Raw genomic sequence first — 19,334 nt, forward strand, 5'->3', positions numbered from 1 at the left:
TCATATAGGCATCATAGCAAAGGCATTTCAGTGGTATCCCAGTGCAGCTTTATGCATTACTATGTAGACATTAAATAATTCTCTACCTTTAGGTCCAGGGGCACCATCAAGACCTGATCGCCCTGGTGCACCAGGATTTCCAGGGAAACCAGGATCGCCTTTAGGACCGGGTGCACCTTTACTGCCTGGGAATCCTGAAGGACCTGAAGGGCCTGGTAAACCAAAGCCAGGTTCTCCCTTTGGAGACAAAGATACTCATTAGAACACTTTATGCTCAATTTCAACTGACTTCTCTCTTACATTGCAAATTTTTTTTTTCATAATAAGTATTTTTGTCTTGTTGTCCAGTAACAACTTGTTTTCAGAGAACATATCTCTAAATAGTAGTTTGTTTGTTTTTTAAACTTGTTTTAAGCATAATACTCACTAAATTTTGTTAGACAAAAATACTGATTAAGAGATTGTTTGTTTTTTGCATTGCAAATCTTTCATTTGATGTAGTCTGAATGTGTACTGGTGAAGTGCATCATCATCTCATATTGTATTGTCTAATGTTTTATACTTTGGGTCCAGGTAATCCAGGCTGACCAGGGAGTCCGTCCAATCCTGGCCGTCCAGGAACACCAGGCCCACCAGGGGAACCAGCAATACCAGGAAATCCTGTAGAAAATGGACATAACTGTTAGCCATACAGATATGGACAAAACATATTGATAAAATACACCTGCCAAGTGATGTGAGAAATAATACATGTGCCAACTGATATATCAGCCAGTAGTTGGCTATTTTGAGATCATAAAATCTACAAACAGCTTTATGGATAATGCTAAATGAATAAATGTAAATGTAAAAATACATGTGACAAAGTCAACAGAGGTAATACATTATACCTTTAGCACCAGAGGGTCCTGGCAAGCCAAAACCAGGAAGACCAGGCTCTCCTTTGGCTCCGGGTAGGCCTGGGAACCCAGCTTGTCCAGGTGGGCCTGGGTTACCTGTACAGATATGGGACCAGACTCTGTTATACTTCTGAATTCTTAATCTGTTCCATATGCATTTAAAACTACAGAGTGCATGTTTCAGAAGTGTAGTTGGCAGTTCCTTCCTCTTTACCTGGACTTCCTGGAAAACCAGGTTCTCCATCCCGACCTGGGGGTCCACGTTCACCCTTCTCTGACACAGCTAGCCCAGGTTCACCTTTCTGACCTACCATTTAGACCAATAATTAGATGTAATTTCCACAATGGACGAACACTGCCATATTATTGATTAAGCAAAAATCAATCAGGTATCTCTAAACTCTGGTTTAATATATAGAACATAAAAAACAGGTAATAGTTGCTGCTTACCTGGTGCTCCAGGAGCCCCTGGTCTTCCTGAAACTCCCTGGATACCTTTCTCTCCAGTGGGACCCTGAGGACCAAATCCTGGGGGACCAGGCAGACCCCTGTCTCCTGGAGCACCTGTCAAGCCAGGTTCACCTGGGGGACCTTGTGCGCCTTTCACAAATGCAGAACCCTGTAAGCGACAAGCAAAGTCAGGGTAAAAATTACTGACTGGTGCACACACAAACAACTGTCATATAAGTGATGCATTGTAATCTGAAAGATTAACACTCACAGGTGGTCCTCTGAGGCCAGGGGGACCAGGCACTCCATCACGACCAGGCCTTCCTTCAAGTCCTGGCAGACCCGGAGGGCCAGGAAAACCTGTGTCTCCCTTGTCCCCTTTCACACCTGTAACAGAGATGGCATCACCTGGGTCGCCCTTCTCTCCAGGGAATCCAGGAGAACCCTGAGGTCCTTGTATGCCCTAAAGGGTAAATATATCAATCACTAATATTATTATATTACATCAAATGTTAGGTAACAAGACTTTAATCACATTGAAAAATGTTGATCTGAAGAAGTACACAGTAGTTTGTAATTTATGAATAAATATGAAGTACTAGCCACTTCAAAGACAAACCGAGGTTCTGAGCATGGAGAAGAAACTAGGGAGCACTCACAGGTAGGCCCATGATCCCTGGCCCTCCTGGGAATCCTCTGTCTCCTTTAGGACCAGGCGATCCAGATGCACCTGAAACAAAGAAAAGTGGGATATTTAGCGTGAACTGCATCTTTATATAAAAATATAAAATTTTCTGAGATGAACTTTTTATTTAGTCCTCAAAATTCTGTTTGGCTGGCAGTTCCTTTGGAATATAATGATGACTAAAACAAGAGATTTCTTTCTGTGGCATTTATTTATGGGCTTTTTACAAGAAAGTTGTGTGTGTGTGTGTGTGTGTGTGTGTGTGAGTGAAAGAGAGAGGTGAATTGGGTTGGGACATCCCACTGGGGGCATAATTTTTACCCTGCAAAAAAATCAACATGCTTTCAAGTAAATATCTAAAGATCCTCAAAACATAATTCATTTGAAAAGCAACCTTTTGGCTTGTTTTCACAGAATATATCTTGAAATAAGTTCATTTTTCTCATCCCACTGGCAAAAAGTTTTTTCTTGAACCAAAAATACATTTGTAATCATATATATGACTTCTGATCCATCATTTTGAGCCACTTTGACCAAGAAACACATATACCAAGAAAAAAGTATATATATATATATATATATATATATATATATATATATATATATATATATATATATATATTAGTACTGTGCAAAAGTCTTAGGCACATAAGATGTTTCACAAAAGCATTTGTCTTAAGATTGTTATTTATATATATATATATATATATATATATATATATATATATATATATATATATATATAGTGTGTCAATAGGAAATATAAATGTTAGACTCGCAAACATTACTTTTGCAAACAGAAAAGATTAGAACAGAAGAACATGGACAACATCTCTTCAGTAATCAAAATACTTTTTGAATGTAACTGTATTCTAAATACTAATGATTTAAATTGTAACTGTAGTGGAATACAGGTACTTATATTTTGTATTTTAAATATGTAATCCCGTTACATGTATTTTGTTACTCCCCAACCCTGTATAATATATATATATATATATATATATATATATATATATATATATATATATATATATATATTAAACTCAGCAAAAAAAGAAACATCCCTTTTTCAGGACAATGTATTTTAAAGATAATTTTGTAAAAATCCAAATAACTTTACAGATCTTTATTGTAAAGGGTTTAAACAATGTTTTCCATTCTTGTTCAATGAACAATAAACAATTAATGAACATGCACCTGTGGAACGGTCGTTAAGACACTAACAGCAATTAAGGTCACAGTTATAAAAACTTAGGACACTAAAGAGACCTTTCTACTGACTCTGAAAAACACCAAAAGAAAGATGCCCAGGGTCCCTGCTCATCTGCGTGAACGTGCCTTAGGCATGCTGCATGGAGGCATGAGGACTGCAGATGTCGCCAGGGCAGTAAATTGCAATGTCCGTACTGTGAGACGGCTAAGACAGCGCTACAGGGAGACAAGAAAGACAGCTGATTGTCCTCGCAGGGGCAGACCACATGTAACAACACCTGCACAGGATCGGTACATCCGAATATCACACCTGCAGGACAGGTACAGGATGGCAACAACAACTGCCCGAGTTACACCAGGAACGCACAATCCCCCCATCAGTGCTCAGACTGTCCGCAATAGGCTGAGAGAGGCTGGACTGAGGGCTTGTAGGCCTGTTGTAAGGCAGGTCCTTACCAGACATCACCGGCAACAACGTCGCCTATGGGCACAAACCCACCTTCGCTGGACCAGACAGGACTGGCAAAAAGTGCTCTTCACTGACGAGTCGTGGTTTTGTCTCACCAGGGGTGATGGTCGAACTCGTGTTTATCTTCAAAGGAATGAGCGTTACACCGAGGCCTGTACTCTGGAGCGGGATCGATTTGGAGGTGGAGGGTCCGTCATGGTCTGGGGTGGTGTGTCACAGCATCATCGGACTGAGCTTGTTGTCATTGCAGGCAATCTCAATGCTGTGCATTACAGGGAAGACGTCCTCCTCCCTCATATGGTACACTTCCTGCAGGCTCATCCTGACTTGACCCTCCAGCATGACAATGCCACCAGCCATACTGCTCATTCTGTGCATGATTTTCTGCAAGACAGGAATGTCAGTGTTCTGCCATGGCCAGCGAAGAGCCCGGATCTCAATCCCATTGAGCACGTCTGGGACTGGTTGGATCGGAGGGTGAGGGCTAGGGCCATTCCCCCCAGAAATGTCCAGGAACTTGCAAGTGCCTTGGTGGAAGAGTGGGGTAACATCTCACAGCAAGAACTGGCAAATCTGGTGCAGTCCATGAGGAGGAGATGCACTGCAGTACTTAATGCAGCTGGTGGCCACACCAGATACTGACCGTTACTTTTGATTTTGACCCCCCCCCCTTTGTTCAGGGACACATTATTCCATTTCTGTTAGTCACATGTCTGTGAAACTTGTCCAGTTTATGTCTTAGTTGCTGAATCTTTTTATGTTTATACAAATATTTACACATGTTAATTTTGCTGAAAATAAAAACAGTTGAAAGTGAGAGGACGTTTCTTTTTTTGCTGAGTTTATTTATATCAATAATCATTTAAATGTTGGCTGAGACTTTCCTTTTTACTTTAGTGCATTAATCATCTAAAAATTTGTTTTTTGGTCAGAGTGGCTCAAAATGATGGAGAAGCAGTCACAAACGTACTCTATGACAAAAAAAAAAAAAAAAAAAAATCTTACATTTTTGGTTCTAAATTAAATCTTATTTTCCTGGAAAACAAGATTAAGAGAATGACAACTGCTTCACCACTGCTCAGCTCAACACAACAAAAATACCTGCATATCATGAGCTCCTTATAAAGATCACACCACAGGAGGGTGCTTACATGAAGTTGAAAATCTTACCTGGATTTACAGGATTTCAATCTTACCTGGATTTCCAGGAGGACCTGGAAAACCTGGTGGTCCAGGGACAGGGTTCCCACTAGTGAAGCAATTCACACATGTCTCTCCTTTTTGACCTGAGACAATTGGCAATACAGTGCATTATCCACAATGTTTCTAAAACCATCCAAAAATCTGAAACAGAATGTGTTCTAATATGAGACACAGGTCAAACCTTTCTGTCCTACATCTCCTGGAAATCCACGCTCCCCCTGCAGGCCTGGAAGTCCAGGAAGACCACTAGGACATTCCTGATCACCCTTGAATATTCCTGGGGGACCAGGAGGTCCTTGGAGACCTTGGGGACCTGGAAAACCTGGTCTCCCAGGCACCCCAGGGAGGGAGATTCCTGGCTGCCCTTCATCACCCTTGTCGCCTCTCTCTCCAGGTAAACCTGGTGGACCGGCAGGACCGGGACCTCCAATTCCTATAATGAGAGTGAGGCTCTTCATGCAATGCAATGTAAACATTTTCAGACATTCTGCTGGGATTTCTAAAAATGAAGTAAATTTACGGCAAATAAAAATATGAAAAGATGGTAAATGCTGTTTCTAGAAGCAGGGTCCCCACACCTTTTGACCAAAGGATTTCCATGACTTGTCCATCACCTTTTTTTGTAATCTGTAATTATTTGTAATTTAAAAAGGATTTTTAAAGTTATTAAAATTCAGACTGATATGCTAATTAATCAATTAGAATGATTTTTAATAGTCTGGCCGATTCATTTAAGATTAATTGAAAAACACACTCAAAAGAACGACTTGCTCACGAATCAGACTTCACTATGACTTGCAAGCAAGTTTTACTCTACCCAAGAGCAATATTTAACAGAGATTTTAGAGCAGAACATACCTAGAAAAAAACTAAATTCATTATTCAAATCTTCATGACTTTTTCAGGCCTGGAAAACACCATTTTAAAAATCCCTAGTATTTTATAGTTTGTCCATGACCATGGGAACCCTGTAGAAGCTAAAAAATGTACGAAGGGCGGGAGATTTGCATGCCACTTACCTGGAGGACCTTGTGGACCAGGTGGCCCCTGAAACCCTACCAAAGGACACAAAAGGCATTGATTGATGATAAGAGAACAATGTACATACTGGTGTGAAATAACAGTTACAGTATGTGTGCACAACATGGAACATTTCAGGCAGCAGGTGCAAAGCACGTCTGCTTGCTTTCCCAAACAGCACATGTCCCTTACAGTTACATCATAAAAGAAACCAAGTGCTATTTCATGATACTGACAAAAAAATGAGACCCATTCTGGTAGCACATTTATTTACAATATGTGTACTATCCTGGTACATATATGGTAAATATGTTGTACCTACAGACATACATGTAGTAACAAGAGGTATTTACCTAAAGTGTTCGTAAAAATTAACTAATATGAAACATTACTGTACCCACCGATTGTTCACACATGGTAAATATGTAGTACTTACAGACAAGTGTGGGTAATAAAAGGCACTTACTTATAGTGTACGTACAGTACATGGTAACTAATGTGAAACATTATGGTACTTACCGATACTTGATACATAAAAATAATAGATAGTACTAAGTACAAGTCCTCAGGTTCATGCTGTGGAAGTTGGATGGGATCTTACACATAAAATACAGCATTAATTATACAGTACTTCATAGGGTTAGTAGTAAGTAATTTTAAGTAAGGCCTTCTTCACATGAAAACTGCTAAAGTCAAGGGCAAATATGAGTCTGGTAGCTACTGCATATGTCCAAAGTGAGAACTGTCTATACACATAATTATTAGGTATGTCACCAAAAATCCCTTCATGAATTGCCAGAAATTACAAGAATGTAAGGAGGGTAATGTCACGGTACAGACCAATCAGTTAAGAGAATCAGTGTTCAGTTAAAGATTGTGAGGTAAGGTGAACTGCAATAGTACTTACCAGTAAGTACTCTAATAAGTATCTTTGTCCATACTTGTATCACCCCCAAAGTACAGTATAACTGTATAACCATCATTCAGGCACATGGTTTCTCTTACCATTGCTACGCTGATGACACGCAACTCTACTTGTCTTTCCAGCACAACGACACCACAGTAACTGCTCGAATCTCTGCCTGCCTGGCAGACATCTCGGCCTGGATGAAGAAACACCACCTGCAACTTAACCCAGCCAAGACCAACTCCTTGTCTTTCCAGCCAACCCTGCTGTTGAACACAACATCAGCGTGCAGCTGGGTGCAGCTACAGTAACGCCTTCCAAAACAGTCAGAAATCTATGGGTCGATAACAAACTAAATTTCAGAGACCACATCTCAAAGACCGCAAGATCATGTAGATTTACACTCCACAATATCAGGAAGATAAGACCCTTCCTCTCTGAACATGCCTGTCATGTATTCCCTGTGTTTTTATTTAGACTATTTTTTTGAAATTCTTGTTTAGTTCCTCGTTCCTGTTTCCTGTGGTTTTGTAGTCCTTTGTAGTTTTTTCAAGATTGGTTCTCTCTAATTGTTTCCCCATGTGTTCCTCGTTCTCTGATTGTTTCCCCAGGTGTTCCCTGTCTTCCCTTGTGTATTTAAGCCCTTGTTTCCCCTGGTTAGTTTGTCAGTTTTACATGTGTTGTCATGTTCTGTGCTTGGTTTCCTGTGTTTTATTTTTTATATTCTGAGTTTCTTGGTTTATCCTTTTGTTAATAAAGCTGCATTTAGGTCCTCATGTTCTTGTTCAGTCACTTGTCATAACTAGACCGGACTACTGTAATGCTCTTATTGCAGGCCTACCTGCATGTGCAATTAGACCCCTGCAAATGATCCAGAATGCAGCAGCATGTCTGGTCTTTAATCAGCCAAAGACAGCACGTTACACCACTCCTTGACTCTTCACTGGCTGCCGGTTGATGCACATATCAAGTTCTGATGCTGGCATACAAAACAGTCACTGGGTCTGCTCAAGCATACCTAAAATAATTTCTGCAGAGCTACGCGCCCACTAGAAGCCTGTGGTTGGCTAAGGAATGTCGCCTTGTTGTACCAACAAAAAGAAGCACCAAAACACTTTCCCGGACATTCGGCTTCATCATACCACGTTGGTGGAAAGACCTTCCCAACTCCATTCATGAAGCTGACTCACTTTCTGTCTTCAAAAAATGGCTAAAAACACATCTTTTCCATGAGCACTTTACCAGTCACTAAAAAAAAAATTTCCTTGTTGCACTTTAATCTATTCTGAATGCTATTCTGATGCTAGTGAAACTTTGTAATAACTTTTCATACCACTGTTTCCTTAAGATGATTCTCTTATGTTTTCCTCTTTTGTAAGTCACTTTGGATTAAAGCGTCTGCCAAAAGAATAAATGTAAAATAACTTATGCATTAACTACTAGGTACATTCACTAGTACGTCCATAGTAATTCTATGGAAACAGACTGTAAATTAAAGTGCACCATTGTACATAACCATTACATAACTGGAAATACCAGTTCTCTAGCCTTGTAATATGCATAGTACATATACGCCACATTTGTCTGTAGGTACAACATACAGTATTTACCATGTTTGTACCATTGGTAAATACAGTAATGTTTTGTATAATTTACCATGTACGTATACCACACTTGTCTGGAGGAACAACCTAATTACTATGTATGTACCATTGGGAAGTACAGTAATGTTTCATATTAGTTACCAATTACGAACACTTCAGGTAAGTACCTCATTCAGAGGTGCCAAAAGGGACAAAAATCAAACTTGATTAAGGGCCGTGGGCTGAAAGTAAACGTTGCATTATAACAAAATTTTCTGGTAACCTTATGACTCTGTCATCCTTTTATGTCAAAAACTTTAATTTAAGCAATTCATTTTAAAACAATTTGTTTTTTAAAAACAAAGTTGCCCAGAGCCCCCGATAATTTCCGACTCTGGATGGAACTAGAGATGGAAATGAGAAATGTAACAGGTGTTTAAGTGTCTTTCTTCACCATAGGCCTACAGCTGGTACATTACACAAAGCATTTTTGCTATTCTGCCTTTCTTACAAATGTGCTGCATTATGACTAACGAGGGAGTGGCACGATATGAAAGGCGTTCGTTGTCATGCGTTTGCGATGTTAACAGCTTGATTATGAACAGGAATGATCTAATATGTGTCCCAAAACGCACACTTCTGCATTATTTTACGTCATTTTGAAGTGTAAGTAGTGCGAGTAGTATGTTTACACTGAAAATACAACAAAAAGAAGTGTACTACGACTACCCGGATGATGCACTTTTTCAACCATCAAAACAGAGTGTGGAATGTTGGACACTTCGTGCACTCAGCACACGTACATAGTTAAAGGGGCGGAGTTACCGGCAGCAATGGTGATCTGGCAAAACAATTGCAAATAATGGAGAATATGACAGCTAGCGAAACTTCTGTGAAGACAGCACCTTACAAAAGTGAGTTAAACTGCGAACGCTTCTGTGTAGTAAAAAAATGTTGTGTTCCATTTGGGATGATACTACACTTTGAAAATGTATACACTACATGGCTAAGTGCATACATAGTATATTTTAAAAGTGCATAGTGTATAGTGTGTTGTTTGGGACGCAGTTCTAGTTTTATTGCGTCGCTCGCTTACGGAGACCCAGTATAACGTCATTTGCGTGTGGAATTAACAGGTTTAAAAGGTTTATACATAAACATCTTAAGTCCAGTAACTACGTGACAAAGCACGCGCTCACACTAAATTTAAAGGTGCAGTATGTAAGATTCAGAAACCTTTGTTATTAATGACACCTGTGGCCGTTAAGTGAACTGCAGCCATCTACCTGTTGCTCGTGATCGTGTGCACACACTCCATAGGGATGCGAGCATCGACCAAAACAATGACGTAATGTACAAAGAGGCTGAACGTGATTCACCGGCATCATGCTGACAGATGAGGTAACATAATTAAACTTACACAGTTATGACTGTTTTACTACAAACTTTGAGACTGCATATTATATTTGACTCTCCAGTGCTGGAACAGGGCTAAAACAAAGTGTGATATAGGTCTGACTATGTGAGACTGTAGTTTGAAGTAATCACTTTTCTTTTCTGATACACTGACTACATTTATACGATAGCCTATGTCGGCGTTAGCTAGCTAGCCAGCTTTATCAATAGCTGTTAGCTAAATTTGGTGGATGATGACAGTAGCTGTTTATAAAATAGACTGTACATTATAAATATGTTGACACAATTCAGTATTGATGTGATTCCATCACAACTGTCATTTTGATATATCGATGCGCTATTGTTTTATAATAATAGATTGTATATGTTTTCTGTATTACCAAGTTACGTTACACTAATGAATTGGTCTTTTTGCATTATCCTGAACATTGTCTAGCATTCATTTCATGTGTTATTGTAGTTTACCTTGCTGAATAATTACAGATTAACATTGACATTAACCTGACTTTTAGTATAAAGAGAAGATCGTTGAAATTATTTGAAAGTTACAAAGCAAGGTAGCTTGTAATTCGTCAGCGTTAGCAGGCAAGATCAAGTTAGCTAAAATTACACAGATCAACCCTTATAACACTATATTTCACATGCTTTGCAGTTATGTAAGCTTACCTGTCCAATAAGAAGAACACCAATTCAGGGTCGGCTTTGATCACCAAAACTGAACGAAGGTCCCTCCAGGAATCAAATGCCCTGCCGATGTTCACTCTAGTTTTTGCTCGACCACGATCACATTTCCGCTTAGCCATACGGGATTCAGTAGATAATATTTTTGTGTTTTTTTTTTTGGCTTACTCAGAGTTTGTGTGGCTGTTTGCTGGATTTCATCTCTAAGATAACTTTACCAAGTTTTGCAGACTGTTGTCGCTGTTGAATAGTGGAAGAGAAGCACTGAGGCAAGGCTCTCGGGAGCACGCATAAATGTCACATCCTTTGGATTTTCCTGGCAGAAGCGACCCACTCCCTTCGCATAAAAATCAAAATCATTCTACAGGCTTTAATAGGAAATCTGGGAAGTCCAGGAAAGGCTCATTTTTAAGTTGCGTTACAAGCCGTTAACACATCGGCAAAAAAAAAAAAAAGGTGAATATTACATGAAAAATTGTACATATTACACCTTTAACAAGCCCTCAATTGCACTGCTGACAGCTGCAAGAGAGAGAGGGAGATACAGAGCGGATTTACTCACGCAGCTTCTGGAATTACAGTTTGATAAAATACAAGTTTATTGATTTGATTTTGATTCTGTATCTATTGGTTTACTAATTTGCAACTGCACTGTAAAGTGAATAAAAGTGTGTGGGAGTTTTCCACATTATGAACGTGGAACTTGCAGTTATGATTAAAATTGTGTGCAAAACCCGCAATCCCGTGCCGAATTTCAAGCCCTGCTAACTGTATTATGTTAAAATATGAAAGTTGCCCTGGTTCCCCTCCTTTATGATTTCGTTATACAAAAAACATTACTCTGCAATCTGCTAAATTAATGCAATGAAAAGCTGTGTCAATAGCATTTTTTTTTTCAATGTTTTCCCCTCATCATATACGGCAAGGCGGGCCAAATCAAAGGTCATCACGTGCCAACTTTGGCCCGCGGGCCCTGGTTTCAACATCTCTGCTTTTGTTACTACACATTTGTCTGTAGGCAGGGGTGGAGCTAGGGGGTAGCCTGGCCACCTCAATGGCCACCCCACCCGCAATTGCCGTTTTGGTAATTTTTTGTCTTGGGCACAATTTAGTTTGAACCTTTTAATATTTCATTTAATTTAGTAACCTTTTTGACCCTTCCTACCTGGAAGTCCTCTGTCTCCTTTAGGACCAGGTGATCCAGGGTCACCACGTTCTCCTTTTTGTCCTCTTCCACCTGGGAATGGCCCGCCCTAGAGGGTGAAAGGGATTTTTTCAAAATCCTTGTAGCAACACATAACATAATCTACAGTATCTATCTATGTATATATACTCACAGATACCATGAATAATTTTATTATATGTCATATATGTTGTATCTTTATGTTCGTATTTATACATGAGCCAAAGTCTTCAGCTTGAAGACGACGTTAAATGTTTTTCAATTTGACAACTAAAGGTATACATATTGGTAAATGACAAGTATTGTGAGGTAACTGTGTACAGAGCATAGTGGGGTATTTAATTAAAGTTCCAAGAGGTCCGGTCTTTGAATTGCCTCCCCAGCAAAGGTCCAGACAATCATAACTTACACAGTTTCAGTTGTCAATTTGGCTTGTATGGCTATGAAATGAGAGCAATCTGTATTTTTTGGGAATAGTTATTATAAATTAGCAAGTTGGCAGCAATAGTAGTTTGTAAAAGAAAGAAATAATAAATCCTAAATAGTCAAAATAGACAGCCAAAGTGGTAAGATCTGAGAGATCTTACACCAAAAGATTAAAATGGTTATTAATATTAAAAGATACAGTTAACTGTAGGTTTTCAAGCTGAATGAGTAGTCCAGTATTTGAATGCATTTAAAGATATTACTCAGACATATTTTTACATTCAGATACCTTATGTATGTGGCATACGTGGCTGAGGAACGATAAAGGGTTTGTAGCAGCCAATAATTTAATAACTACCGTTAATGTAATAACTGCCAATAATGTAATACATTTTCCATTCTTAATGTAATAAGTCAACAATGTAATAACTTACCAATAATGTAATAACATTTCTGAACCAATAACGTAATAACTTTTTGCCCATAATGTAATAAGTTATTACATTATTGACTTTTATTACATTAAGAATGGAAAATGTATTACGTTATTGACAGTTATTACATTATCGACTTTTATTACATTATTGGCTGCTACAGGGCTCAAAGGCATACCATAAAAGAAAATTCTGTGGTCTGAATGGATCATTCTTAGTCTGAAAAATTGACCATTTTTATATTTTCCTTTATGTGTGGATCTAATAACTACAAACAAATCACAATTTACACCACAACAGTGCAGCCTTAAAAAATACTGTTTGCTAGTCAAGTATAAATGGGAAGTGTTTTGGTTGTCTTTGCACACCATCCATTGATAGAGATGATGCCATCTCTGAATTAATTGTACAAAATGTTTGTGTTCTTCCTGTTTGCTTATTACGAAATGCAGTCGGACTGGCTATCAGACATGTGCAGATAGCTCATTTTCGTTATCTTTATTCTCATTAACATTATATTAATTCTCATTCTCTGCAGTGTCTTTAGAGAAATATGCCGTTATCCATCCATATTGCTGCTCGCTGTGTAATTTTCTTGCGCCGTGCCGCTCGATTCCAGAGTAGAAACACTTAGAGGGGGCTCATGATGTCTCGCGCTCAAGATGAAACAAAATCCGCATCCGGACCATGGCCTGCTAATTGGTGACCGCTGAAGTATAACCTACATTATAACAAAACAAAAAAAACCTAAAGAGTGTAGTATACTGTACTGTATGCCGAAAATGCAATGTTCAGCCAACGTGTTTATTATCAGTCAATTTATGTATATATTTACTAAATATGTTAGAGTAGGACAACTTCTTTAAGCTAAAGAAAGAAAAAAACATTTTTGATAAAAAGTATATAATTAAAGAATATTATAATAATAATAATATAAATATTAAACAGTGGAGTAATTTTTTTAATGTAAATATTTCAGGTGAGTTCACTATGTAGCCTAATATATTTCTTTTAATATAATAATTCATTTGGCAAAAAACTAATATTACATTTTGCGATCATAACTTTATGTTAAGAGAAAATTATATTATACATTACGTTTCACTTATAAATTTTATGCTGTTACTACAAGTCATGATAACGTCATGAGTTGCTACAGTGAGTTCCTAATGTAATCAATTTCGAATAATCTAATAACCTATGACATTACATTTTATTACATTATAAGCTCACAATTTTATTATGTTTTTAAAAAATTATTACATTATGACCATTTATTACATTTAACATTACACTATGTACAGTTATTACATTGTGCTTTTCTTATTACATTATGAGTTGCTACAATTCCTCTTATGCGTGATTTTGTAGAGATGACAGAATAAAATATTCTACGTACCCCAAACCCTGGAGGTCCAGGAGGTCCTGGTTCTCCTTTCTCACCCTAAATGTATTAATAAATGAAAATGTATATTACAGTACATCTCTTCTCAGAAATGGTGTTATGTTGTGTTCATCCTGTTTAGAGACAATAAAGTAACTTACTCTGCCACCATCTCGACCTGGCAGACCAGGAAAACCCGAATCTCCCTTGTCACCCTAAGAGAGATGTGTCAACAGAGGCAGCATTAAACAATATTATCAATGTGAGAAACTTAAGTAAACAGCTACAGACGACACCTTACCTGAAATCCTGGGTCACCAGGGTCACCATCTTTGCCAGGTTTTCCCTTATGACAATAAATATCCATATTATAAAATGCTGCCTTTTGTAATTTATAAGCATTACTGTGCTGTTGGGTTTCTGTTACCCCTTTTCCATTAACACGGTGCTGGTGTTGGAACCATGCCAACCTAGAGCTGTTTGTATGTTTCCACCTTAGAAAAGGTGCTTTAAAACTGCTGGTCTCCAACCAGGTACCAGCAAGCTAACAATGCAACTGAAAACACGAATCAAAACTAGATGGTTCAAAACTATATTACTACCATCATAATCAAATAAACTGCCTATATTCAATGCAGCTCCTCACGATGCACATTCAGTTGATGGAGACTCCATTCAGCCACTGATTTTCTGATTTTTCCGAATTTAATTGGTTATGCATTTAAATTAATTCTGGCCTTCACATAAAAGTCAGGTTGTGATGGCATAAAAACTGAATGACTAGGGGTAAACAAAGACCACAATGCCCTTTGTTTCTTGGCATGTTATGTAGTCAGAAACAGTAACAGTATGTTTTGGCAGTGGAAGACAGTGGAAACAGAGGCCGGTTCTGAGCGAGGTTCAAAGATGCCCCGGCTGATCACTGGCTCCACCACCAGCACCATTTCAGTGGAAAAGGGGTATGTCTTTTACCACTTACCCTCTTTCCTAGATCCCCAGGCTCTCCTTTCTCACCTTTCTGGCCACCTTGTGGGCCCTGAAAGACAAACAAAGTACTCTTAATTACAAACAGAACCAAAAAAAGATCAGTGCATATTTACAAAATCTATGTATCTTTCTATCTAAGATAAATCTTAATACTTCTGTCTGTCTACTTAGTCAATCCATTTTTTTTTTTTTAATAAAATGGCTCTAGACTGTTTAAAAATAAACCATAATAAACAAAAGGAAAAATGCATACAGGAGGTCCAGGGGGGCCAGGAAATCCAGCATCTCCGGGCAGGCCACGATCCCCCTGTAAAACAAACAAACAAACAAAACAATACTAAACACACACATACCAAAGCATTTATTTATATATAATTGATGTAATTGATCAATAAGCATGTAAATCCGGACATACTGTACAAGATTACGATTTCAGCTCAGCCTGACGTTAGCTTTTGTAATTTGTTTTTTCTGTTTAGACTGATTTTGAGTTTGATGTCTAAAAAAATATATCTGGGCTCTCAGTGCCACAGTGATTTAAATTAGACAAAGATTGGTTGAAGATTTTTTTCTTTTATCAATTTCTTTGTTTTATCTTTTTTTTTACTGAGATTTAAAGAGAAACATTGAAGATTTGCATTAAGAAATTTCCCACACCATTTCATCAGTCACTGACATTCTTTTACCTTTTCTCCTTGCTGAATGACTGTGTCAGGTAAGCCTGAGACTTCGCCAACCTGTCCCGGTGGCCCTGGAGGTCCTTGCAATCCACGATCACCCTTCATACACAAACACGCACATTAAATAAATTAATGTTATTAAACCTCTTGTATGCTTTTTTTTTCTTTTTTTGTTTTTTTACAGCAGAATGTGTGTACCTTCTCTCCTTTTGGTCCTTGGAAGTTCAATCCCATGTTTCCCTGTAAGACATAGAAGCACATTAAGACTTTGACAAAAACTAAGACAAGTAAACCATGACAGTGTTTAATTGCAGCATGTAGACTTACCTTGGGCCCTGGTGGACCAGGAGGACCTGGACGACCCTGAAAAACAATTTTGTTTTAAAACGAAACGTAAGAAATCACTGCACTGCTAACACGAGGAACTGACAAAAAAAAAGTCAAATACTTATTCACATACCTTCCTAAATATGATGCACACATGTTTGCATGTGTGATTCAAACAGGGAAACTGTGATTAGTGTCTTCTTACCTCATAACCACGGGGACCAGCAGGACCGATGGGACCTGGCAAACCTGGGGGTCCGGGATCTCCCTATATGTCATAAACAGATTTTTCTAGGGTCAGTTAACATTAACTGCCAATTCAAGAAGTCCAAATCTACTTCTCTGTTTACCTATTGGTATTGAATTTGATTTGGGTAAGAAACCTGTTTGAGAGGGTACACAGCAAAATCCACTGTGAACAAAATCCATTAGTGTGTGTTTGGGTCAATTTATGCCTTGCTTTCAAAATCTTTCCCCAGACAATTTACATGTGGGCAGGGGTGCCATTTACAGTTCTAAGAGGGGTTTGCAAGGCACAATTATACCCCTATAATAGATTTTGTCTTTTGACTCGGGTGCTTTTATAAGCAAATAAAATAATTTATATTTATAGCAAAATTACATTCACTGAGTATTAATAAGTATAACAATAGGTTGCTTGATTTTGTGGCTGCATTTACTATATCAACCATTTTTTTCACTGATATCTTGCACAGATCAGATAAACATTTTTTGCATCCGATCCGAGACACTTTCAAATGTGGTTTTAAATCAGATACATATCCGATGTCTGGACATCTGACCTGCTTCTAAATACTCGTACCCGATTCTCTTCGTTTTTCGGAAATTAAAATCCGCTAAAAAATAATTTTTGTTTAAATCTATGCATGTACAACAACGTTATTCAGGTGATAAGTGATGTCAAGCAATTGTGAAATGTCAAGCACGCATTTGCAGTGAGGAGACATTTCAAACTTGTTTAAGACATCAATGATAATTATTTTTGTTAACCTTCCTATGGTATTGAAAAGTGGCACCTCCCTTTGTTATTCACGGTCATTTTTGACCGGAAGGATTAGATGTGTAACCCTTTTTTTTTTTTTTTTTTTTTGGACAGTTACAATGATATCATTTCTTCTTCCCTTAATTAAGAACAATAAAATTATGCATTTATTTTGGGATTTTATGCTCTATTAATCTTATTTACATCTAAATGTCTACATTTTACCATTAATTTGCATATACAAATAAGCAAATTTGTCAAAAAAATAAAATAAAAAATCATTCAGAACTTACACTTCTATAAGTTGGAACATGAAGAAAATTGTGAAATTGAAATTGTGACATAAATTGGAGGCATACATTGGCTGCCATCTGGTGAACAAAATATAAATAACATGACTTGAAAACCATGTCATGCCAGTAATAGCCAGTAGATGGCTGTAGCCACCTACTAGTCTGATGGTTTGTAACCTAATTTTATACTTTATCACAATAAATGCATTTGGATATATATTCAGACATTATCAAACTATTATTTGTCAAAGTTTAGCTTTTTAAAATTGATTTGAAGTGTCAGTTTTTGCAGTTAATGTAATTATGCTTGTAATCAAACCTGACAATGGTGTTACAAAAATAAGCATTTTTCAACCAATAATTTATTTCAAACATAAAAATGTAATAACTAAAAGTAAATGCATAATAATGTCAAGAAAATGAATATCAAGAAACAGAAATGAACTGCAAAATTCTGAAAATTAAACTAGAGTATAAAACAGAAGAATCAGAATAAATATTTTGCAATTTTAAACTTTCTATAGTAAAAATGTATTTTGCAAATATGTGTGTGTATCATATTGCTGTCATCAGCTGGAAAACAACAGATGACTTGTAATGCCAATGATGACCAAAAGATTACTGTAGAGCTCTACTTATTGATGCCCTGGTTCTGGGCAAGTGTGTTATCATCTCACCCTTTCATTATGTAGTGGTGCACCAATCAGGAAATTTGAGGACGATACGATCTCTGATTTTTTAACACTAAGATCGGCCGATACAGATACCGATTTTTTTTAAAGTGTGTCACAGACTGTCTCCCTCGTGTTTCCTAGGACTCTTATTTTGAAATGTTTCCCCCCGGACTATGTTTCTCATCATGCACTGCCCTCATCACTGCCATCTGTTCCCCTTTGTCCTCACCTGTTTTCCATTCCCTCGTTAGCCCTTGTGTGTGTATATATACCCTCTAGTTTTGCATTTCTTTGTCAGTTCTTGTTTGTTGCTTTATGAGTTCATGTTTGTTTGTTTCACTATTATCATCTTCATTAAAAGCCTGCATTTAGATCCAGCGTCTCCCGTCTCATCTCAGCAACCATTCGTTACAGAAGAACTGACCCACATGGATATAGCCGCTGTCAGAATTCTGCTTCTTAAGCAAGGACACCGTCCAGTTGAGGATCATGTCCATGAGTTTTTGGAACTAGCGAATTTAGTGCACTATCCAGACCGCTCTCTGGTGGTTTTCTTCTGGACCAGTCTGAATAGTGCACTGAAGGACCTGATGCCTCCGGCTTATCCTCACTGGACACTCTGTGAATATGTGGAGAAGGCTCTGGAACTTTGCGGTTCCCATTACACAGTGGATTATGGCGGGAACTCCGTAATATTGTGACTAAAAAACCTTTTCATTTTGACAAATGTTAAAAAAAAAAAGCTCTGTGTTGAATCTCACCAGTTAATTTTTGTGTGTGTGTAAGTGTATTTGTGTATGAGTGGGTGTGTATGTTTTGCGCTGAGGATGTTTCACCCTGTAATTTCTGTAAAAAAAATCTGCATTGTGGCTGATTTATTGATTGTATTTGACAGATAAAAAAAAATTGCTCTGTTTTTTGGACTTTCCCATTCATTTACAATGGTCGGTCAATTTTGACCGTGAATACCAAAGGTGTCGCTTTTATATATATATATATATATATGTTCAGATGGCAAATGGAGGAAAAGTCACCAAGTCTTGTCAGCTCAGATAAAGGAAACCATTTTTATTAAACTAGGAAAATTTATTTTGGGCAAAAATGACCGAATACCATAGGAGGGTTAAATAACGTGCAAAATTTGCGAAATGCAGTGGAATTAATGGCAAGAGCTTTTTATTTTTTTATCTGTAACCACATGTACAGGAATATTCTGATTAGATGTACACTCTTTGGAGCATGTTAGCTTCTATTTAGAATAAAGTCTTAACCAGTATAATTATTTACCTTTATTAGTGCAGACAGACAATGTGCTCAGTTGTAAAATCATCACTTTAAAGCACTCAGGTTGGTGAATACATGCTTGGATGGGAATTCTTACATGTAAATAGTTTTGTCCTTGTGATTCGTCTTCT

At 37.7% G+C, this 19,334-nt stretch overlaps 1 protein-coding gene across 1 annotated transcript in view; it reads right to left on the bottom strand.

The window, feature by feature from the left end:
* Positions 1-19,334, bottom strand: part of LOC127431966 (collagen alpha-5(IV) chain-like) — an 83,267-nt gene that overhangs the window by 30,760 nt on the left and 33,173 nt on the right. Inside the window, exons 10-29 of the mRNA XM_051682701.1 lie at positions 16,155-16,217; positions 15,950-15,985; positions 15,821-15,862; positions 15,629-15,721; positions 15,196-15,249; positions 14,935-14,991; positions 14,257-14,301; positions 14,117-14,170; positions 13,971-14,015; positions 11,694-11,781; positions 5,941-5,976; positions 5,103-5,354; positions 4,915-5,004; positions 2,009-2,079; positions 1,621-1,812; positions 1,350-1,518; positions 1,114-1,206; positions 891-995; positions 563-660; positions 87-237 (exon numbers count right to left, since the gene is read on the bottom strand). Of these exons, the coding sequence (XP_051538661.1) occupies positions 87-237; positions 563-660; positions 891-995; positions 1,114-1,206; positions 1,350-1,518; positions 1,621-1,812; positions 2,009-2,079; positions 4,915-5,004; positions 5,103-5,354; positions 5,941-5,976; positions 11,694-11,781; positions 13,971-14,015; positions 14,117-14,170; positions 14,257-14,301; positions 14,935-14,991; positions 15,196-15,249; positions 15,629-15,721; positions 15,821-15,862; positions 15,950-15,985; positions 16,155-16,217 (1,834 nt within the window). The remainder of the gene's footprint in view (positions 1-86; positions 238-562; positions 661-890; positions 996-1,113; positions 1,207-1,349; positions 1,519-1,620; positions 1,813-2,008; positions 2,080-4,914; positions 5,005-5,102; positions 5,355-5,940; positions 5,977-11,693; positions 11,782-13,970; positions 14,016-14,116; positions 14,171-14,256; positions 14,302-14,934; positions 14,992-15,195; positions 15,250-15,628; positions 15,722-15,820; positions 15,863-15,949; positions 15,986-16,154; positions 16,218-19,334) is intronic.

This window comes from Myxocyprinus asiaticus, chromosome 1 (genome assembly GCF_019703515.2).
Source record: "Myxocyprinus asiaticus isolate MX2 ecotype Aquarium Trade chromosome 1, UBuf_Myxa_2, whole genome shotgun sequence".
Taxonomy (NCBI): domain Eukaryota; kingdom Metazoa; phylum Chordata; class Actinopteri; order Cypriniformes; family Catostomidae; genus Myxocyprinus; species Myxocyprinus asiaticus.